Consider the following 7,662-nt stretch of genomic DNA (forward strand, 5'->3'; position numbering starts at 1 on the left):
CTGAAGTTGAATGTTCAGCCATGAACTCATTGAATGGCGGTGCAGGCTAGAAGGGCCGAATGGCCTACTCCTGCACCTATTTTCTATGTTTCTATGTTTCTACCAGCCTGTCATCGCCGCACAGCACTGCCCTCCAATCATCAAGATCCATGGCGCGGTCCTGGACAACGTGGACCATTTCCCATATCTCAGGAGCCTCTTATCAACAAAGGCAGACATTGATGCGGCGATTCAGCATCGTCTCCAGTGCACCAGCCTGCGGAAAAGAGTGTTTGAAGACCAGGCCCTCAAATCTACCACCAAACTCATGGTCTACAGGCCTGTAGTAATACCCGCCCTCCTATATGGGTCTGACGCATGGACAATGTACAGAAGGCACCTCAAGTCGCTGGAGATATATCACCAATGATGTCTCCGCAAGATCCTGCAAATCTCCTGGGAGGACAGGCGCAACAACATCAGTGCCCTCGACCAGGCTAACATCCCCAGTATTGAAGCACTGACCACACTCAATCAGCTTCGCTGCGCAGGCCACATAATACGCATGCCAGATACGAGACTCCCTAAGCAAATGCTTTATGTGGAGCTCCTTCATAATAAATGAGCCAAAGGAGGACAGCCTCAAAGCCTCCCAGGTAAAGTGCGACATCACCACTGACACATGGGAGACCCTGACCGCAGACCGCCCGAGATGGAGAAAGTCCATCCGGGAGGGCGTTGAGCTGTTTGAGTCTCAACGCAAGGAACATGAAGAAGCCAGGCGCAGGCAGCGGAAGGTGCGCGCTGCAAACCAGCCCAACCGACCCCTTCCCCCAACGAATGTCTGTCCCACCTCTAACAGGGTCTGTGGCTCTCGTATCGGACTGTTCAACCATCAAAGAACTCACTTTGGGAGTGGAAGCAAGTCCTCCTCGATTCCGAGGGACTGCCTGTGATGATGAATATATGATTCTCTGTAAATATCTGCTTAATAAATAGTACTAATAAACGCATTCTAGAATACTCTTGTTATTGACTTTAAATGTTACTGACATTTCAATACGGGACAGACAGTGCTGTATTCATAAGTTCTGTTGGTTGTGCTTTTTTATTCTATTTAGAAATTCGAACTAACTCATGCAGTTGTAACATAGCTCATGAGTAGGATGGGTGTCAGGTAATACTGAAGTAGCTCATTTCCCTAATGATCTGGCTGTCCATTGTGGCATCATCATTGGTGTAATAATCTGAGCTGTTTAACCCCCCTCCCCACTAAGCAGTGACTGCACTGACTGTAGTTGCCTGTGCAGAGGAAGCAAATATTAATTGACAAACCCCAACCCCCCCACAAAGTTTGTAGAAATTCAAAATCAACGAGTGCCTTCTCTCAACGTATTTGCACATCATCGTGTATTTGGTAATATGATCAAAATGATGGCTAATCCTGCTGTGATCATTGACAATGGATCTGGCCTCTGCAAATCTGGGATAGTTGGTGACAGCATCCCTACATCTGTCATACCATCCATTGTGGGCTGCTCCAAAGCTACAAAGGGGTCTCGTAATGCCAACCTAAAAGACTATTATGTTGGCAAAGCAGCCCAAGCCAGAAGAGATGTCTTGTCTTTAAAGTATCCAATTGAACGTGGCATAGTGACCTCTTGGGAGGAGATGGAGATGATCTGGAGATATATATATGGTTTTGAACTGCGCGTAAAATCCAAAGAGAGGCCAATTTTGATGACTGCTGCCCCATTGACGTCTTTCTTTAATAGAGAAAGGATGGCTGAAATCATGTTTGAAGGTTTTTCTGTGCCAGCGATGTTTGTAGCTATCCCAGCTACATTAGCACTTTATACATCAGGCCGTACACGAGGCGTAGTCTTGGATAGTGGATATGGAATAACTGATGCCGTGCCCATCTATGAAGGCTACTATCTTCCTGATGCTGTACAAAGACTTAATCTGGCAGGAAGTGATATCACTGAAAATCTTTGGAGGCTCATGTTGGAGAATGGGCATTCTTTCGCTGAAAAAATGGAGACAGAGATTGTCCAGGATATCAAGGAGAAACTGTGCTACTTGTCCCTTGATCCCAAACTGGAGAGCAAGAAACCAGTTGAAGAAATCCAACATGAGTACAGGTTGCCAGATGGTACTCAGATTGTGATCAAAAGTGAGCTCTTTGGAGCGCCGGAGTTGTTTTTTACACCAGAGGGTATGGGATTGAGCGAAACTGGAGTTCACCAGCTAATGTTAAGCAGTATTGCAAAATGTGATCAAAGACTACATAAAGAACTGTATAGCAACATGCTATTATGTGGTGGCTCGACCCTCTTCCCAGGAATGGAGGAACGTTTGCTCAAGGAGATCAAGCTGCATACATCCAGTGAAGTACAAGTCAAAGTCATCGCCCCGCCAGAAAGGAACTATTCTGTTTGGATGGGAGCCTCAATCTTAACAAGTTTGGCATCCTTCAAACATATGTGGATCACTCTCAATGATTACAATGACTTTGGGCCGTCTGTGGTTAACAAGAGATGTTTTTAAAAAACGTTTGTCCCAAAGTGTGACTATAACGATCAAATTTTAAAATGTATGTGATCAAATATTAGTTCATAACTCACAATGTCTTGAGTGTTGGTCAAATCAACAAAAGATTTGGAATTAATATTTGTTGCGGGTAATTTTGGTTTGGTTGTATTTTTTGGCACCCTTGCTTTGCACAAATGTAGCCAATCCTGTATGGTAGACAAACAATTCAGTTTAAAAGAGCTATCTGTAGCAGAGTCACTAACTTGTAAAATGAACCTGTGAACTTGTTTAGGGCCTTTTCTTCATTGTCAGGTCATATGGTTAATAACCACATTGGTTCAGGAGTCTAAAGCTTTGCATTTAATCATTTCCTTCTCCCTTCCCTAGCCAACCTCTTATTTACTTCACAGCAATCCACAGAATAATCTGGAAGGTTTCCACTCTCATTGTCGATGGGAAACTAATGAGGAAGGCTCCACTATGCTAAAAAAAAGTATTCTTCCAGATCCACTGAGGGCCCTGAATATACCTAACTACACAAAGCAGAATGTACTAGGTTTGATCCATGCTCTGTGGAGTTGGCCGATCTCAACCAGGGCATTAGTTAACGTGCTACTCGTAGGCTATGGAGGAGAAAAGTCAGCACATTGTTTCCACTTCTCATTGCTATTTAGTGACATCTGTTGGAAAATGCACATGTGCATATTAGTTGAGTATGGGATGGGGTTCAACTCTGATGCTGCCCACGGCGGAGGAGTCTGCCAACACTCACCATCTAGCTTCACACATGTAGTATGTTTATTTGGGTTGCCGGTTCCCATGGAACCTCTGTGGCATAAGTTAGCAACTTCCAGGAAAAATAGGAGGCAAAATTCTGTCTATAAGTTGCTTTTAAACTTTTTCAGTGATGAGACTAAATGAGCTCTTCATGTCTAGAAATGTAATAAAAAGACAACAGCACAAGTGAGGAGGAAGGGCACTTTGGGGGGTGGAACTTGTGTCCTTTTATCCTACATGTCTTCCTCATAAAATTTCAAGCAATCTTCTTACAGAAGAGCTCCTGCTTGGATATTAGCATGCCATAGCCCCTCGAGACTTGATATTTCAGGGAAGGTAGATCCCCTGATTTGGGCTCAGCTGACGGCTTTGGGATTAGTCACGTGCCTACATTAATATAAAAGGGAATTGGTTTTAATTTCCTATCCAGGCCTGAGTACTGCTGACCTGAATAATGCTATATATTCAGTCAGTACTGACTTAGGGAATCAGAAATATATGGCACAGAAGGAGGCCATTCGGCCCATCATGTTTGTGCCGGCCAAAAATGAGCTATCCAACCTAATCCCACTTTCCAGCTCTTGGTCTGGTCCATACCCTTGTAGGTTACAGCACTTCAAGTGCTCAACCAAGTATTTTTTAAGTTCCAAAGAAAACAACACCAGCCTATCCATTCTTTCCTCATAGCTAAAATTATCCAGTCCTGGCAACATCCTCGTAAATCTCCTCTGTATCCTCTCTAGTGCAATCACATCTTTCCTGCAATGTGGTAACCAGAACTGCACGCTGTACTATAGCTGTGGCCTAAGTAGTGTTTCATACTATTCAAGCATAACCTCTCTGCTCTTATATTCTAACCCTTGACTAATAAAGGAAAGTATCCTGTATGCCTTCTTAACTGCCTTATCTACCTGTCTATCTGCTACAGAATAAAGAGGGCACCTATTGTGTTCCTAACACAGATGAGGCTGCACACAGGGAGGTTAAAGTAACAGTGACCTCCGTCTTTAATAAGACACTCCAGGCCAAAGGGGCAGGCTTATATACAGTGCTCGCAAGGGATGCTGGGATCCCTTGGGACTTCAGGGGATGAGCTCCCTGGTGGCAGAACATGGGAGTGCATACTTTACAGATACACAACATCACTCCCCCGCCAAAGTTAAAGTGAAAACTATTTACAAGGTGAGGCGGTCGGGAGCCTTTCTTTCCCTGGTGGACCGCCTCAGTACAAATGTCTGTTCTGGCGTGGTGGCTGTGCCCTCGCTGGCCTGGCGTGTTGTTGGCCCTGCAGGGCTGCTGGGTGAGCCTGGCCTTGCTGGGCTGTTGGGCGTGATGGGTTCTATTTCCTGGTCCGGCGTGGTATCGTTGATCCTTTGGGTGTGTGTTGTAGGTTCGAAAAAGGTGGTGTCTGCTGTGGGTTGTTCAAGGCAGTATGTGAACTGCAGCCTTGTTTGGTCCAGGTGCTTTCTGAAAATTTGTCCATTGTCTAGTTTGACTACAAACACCCTATTCCCTTCTTTAGCTATCACCGTGCCTGCAATCCACTTGGGACCATGTCCATAGTTTAGAACATACACAGGGTCATTCAGATCAATTTGCAGTGACACAGTGGTACGACCATCGTTTACATTTTGTTGCTACCGCCTGCCCTCTACTTGATCATGCAGGTTGGGGTGAACCAGCGAGAGTCTGGTTTTAAGTGTCCTTTTCATGAGTAGCTTAGCCGGGAGCACCCCTGTGAGTGAGTGGGGTCTCGTGCGGTAGCTGAGCAGTACTCGGGACAGGCGGGTTTGGAGTGAGCCTTCTGTGACTCGTTTAAGGCTCTGTTTGATTGTTTGTACTGCCCGCTCTGCCTGCCCATTGGAGGCTGGTTTAAACGGGGCCGAGGTGACATGTTTGATCCCATTCCGGGTCATGAATTCTTTAAATTCGGCACTGCTGGAACATGGCCCGTTGTCACTGACCAGTATGTCAGGCAGGCGTGGGTGGCAAACATGGCCCTCAGGCTTTCAATGGTGGCGGTGGCGGTGCTTCTCGACATTATTTCACATTTAATCCATTTTGAAAAAGCATCCACCACCACCAGGAACATTTTACCGAGAAACGGGCCCGCATAGTCGACATGGATCCTCGATCATGGTCTCGAGGGCCAGGACCACAAACTTAGTGGTGCCTCTCTGGGCGCGTTGCTCAACTGAGCACATACGCTGCATTGCCGTACACAGGACTCTTAAGTCAAAGTCGATATCGGGCCACCACACGTGGGATCTGGCTATCGCCTTCATCATTACTATACCCGGGTGTGTGCTGTGGAGGTCCGAGATGAACGTCTCCCTGCCCTTTTTTGGTAGCACTACGCGGTTACCCCACAACAAGCAATCTGCCTGAATGGACAGCTCGTCCTTTCGCCGCTGGAACGGCTTGATTGGCTCTTGCATTTCAACGGGGATGCTGGCCCAGCTCCCATGCAGTACACAGTTTTTTACTAGGGACAGCAGAGGATCTTGGCTGGTCCGTGACAGGTGATTTATCATTTTCAAATGTTTCCATGACCATCAACAAGTCTGCGGACTGCGCCACCATCAACAAGTTTGCAGGCTGCGCCATTTTCACCCCCGTGGTGGGCAATGGTAGCCGACTGAGAGCATCCACACAGTTCTCGGTGCCTGGCCTGTGGCGGATGGTACAGTTATACGCTGATAGCGCGAGTGTCCACCTTTGTATGCAGGCTGAGGTATTAGTATTTATCCCCTTGTTGTCAGCAAACAGGGATGTGAGGGGCTTGTGATCGGTTTCCAGCTCAAATTTGAGGTCAAACAGGTACTGATGCATTTTCTTTCTCCCGAACAAACACTCAAATGCCTCTTTCTCGATCATGCTGTAGGCCCTCTCGGCCTTAGACAAGCTCCTGGAAGCATAGACGACAGGTTGCAACTTCCCCGCAACGTTAGCTTGTTGTAATACACACCCGACTCTGTACGACGATGCGTCACATGCTAGCACAAGTCTTTTACATGGGTTATACAATACAAGCAGCTTGTTGGAGCATAAAATGTTTCTGGCTTTCTCAAAAGCAATTACTTGGCTTTTTCCCCATACCCAGTTCTCACCTTTGCGCAATAACACATGTAGGGGCTCTAAAAGGGTGCATAACCCCGGTAGGAAGTTACCAAAATAGCTGAGGAGTCCCAGGAACGACCGCAGCTCCGTGACGTTCCGTGCCCTGGGCGCGTTGCTGATAGCCCCTGTCTTGGCATCTGTGGGCCGAATGCCGTCCACGCGATCTTTCTCCCGAAAATCTCCATTTCTGTTGCCATGAAGACGCATTTCGACCTCTTCAGCAGCAGCCCTATGTGATCCAGTCACTGGAGGACCTCCTCCAGTTTTTGTAGGTGCTCGGCGGTGTCCTGACCTGTGACCATTATGTTGTCTTGAAAGACCACCGTGTGTAGTATCGACTTGAGTAGGTTTCTCTGGAAGATCGCTGCAGCCGACCGAATTCCAAACGGGCATCTGTTATAGATGAACAGTCCCTTGTGCGTGTTGATGCAGGTGAGGCCCTTCAAAGACTCCTCCAGCTCCTGTGTCATGTAGGCCGAAGTCAGGTCGAGCTTGGTAAACATCTTGCCTCCTGCCAGCGTCGCAAATAGGTCGTCTGCCTTAGGTAACGAGTATTGGTCCGAAAGCGAGAAACGATTAATAGTTACTTTATAATCGCCGCAAATCCTGACCGTGCCATTACTTTTGAGTACTGGAACAATCGGGCTGGCCCACTCGCTGAATTCCACTGGGGAGATGATGCTCTCGTGTTGCAGCCTGTTCAGCTCGATTTCCACTCTCTCCTGCATGTGAGGTACCGCTCGCGCCTTATGGTGAATGAGTCGTGCCTCTGGGACCAAGTGGATCCGCACCTTCACCGCGGAAAGGTTTCCAATGCCTGGCTCAAAAAGGGAAGGAAATTTGTTCAGAACCTGGGTACATGAGGCCTCATCGACATGTAATAGCACTCGGATGTCATCCCAGTTCTAGCGGATTTTGTCCAGCCAGCTCCTTCCAAGCAGCATGGGGCCATCGCCCGGGACAATCCAGAATGGCAGTTCGTGCACCGTGGCCTCGTAGGTGACCTTGACCATGGCGCTGTCCAGGACAGTGATAAGCTCTTTGGTGTACGTTCTCAGTTTCGTGTGGATGGGGCTCAGGGCTGGTCTGAGTGCCTTGTTGCACCACAGTCTCTCAAACATCTTTTTACTCATGATGGATTGGCTAGTGCCAGTGTCCAGTTCCATGGCTACGGGTAAGCCATTCAATTTTATGTTTAGCATTATAGGTGGACATTTCATCGAAAATGTGTGCACCCCGTGTACTTCAGCA

The 7,662-nt window shown here is 47.3% G+C and overlaps 1 protein-coding gene across 1 annotated transcript; it reads left to right on the plus strand.

The window, feature by feature from the left end:
- Nucleotides 1-1,401: 1,401 nt before the first annotated feature.
- LOC139262151 (actin-1-like) lies at nucleotides 1,402-2,529 on the plus strand. Its single transcript, XM_070877296.1, has one exon. It carries the CDS (start codon nucleotides 1,402-1,404, stop codon nucleotides 2,527-2,529), a length of 1,128 nt encoding a protein of 375 aa, XP_070733397.1.
- The last annotated feature ends 5,133 nt before the right edge of the window (nucleotides 2,530-7,662 follow it).

This window comes from Pristiophorus japonicus, chromosome 4 (assembly GCF_044704955.1).
Source record: "Pristiophorus japonicus isolate sPriJap1 chromosome 4, sPriJap1.hap1, whole genome shotgun sequence".
NCBI lineage: Eukaryota > Metazoa > Chordata > Chondrichthyes > Pristiophoridae > Pristiophorus > Pristiophorus japonicus.

Coding starts and splice junctions, on each gene's coding strand:
- LOC139262151 (XM_070877296.1), top strand. CDS start 1,402: ATGATCAAAATGATGGCTAATCCTGCTGTGATCATTGACAATGGATCT.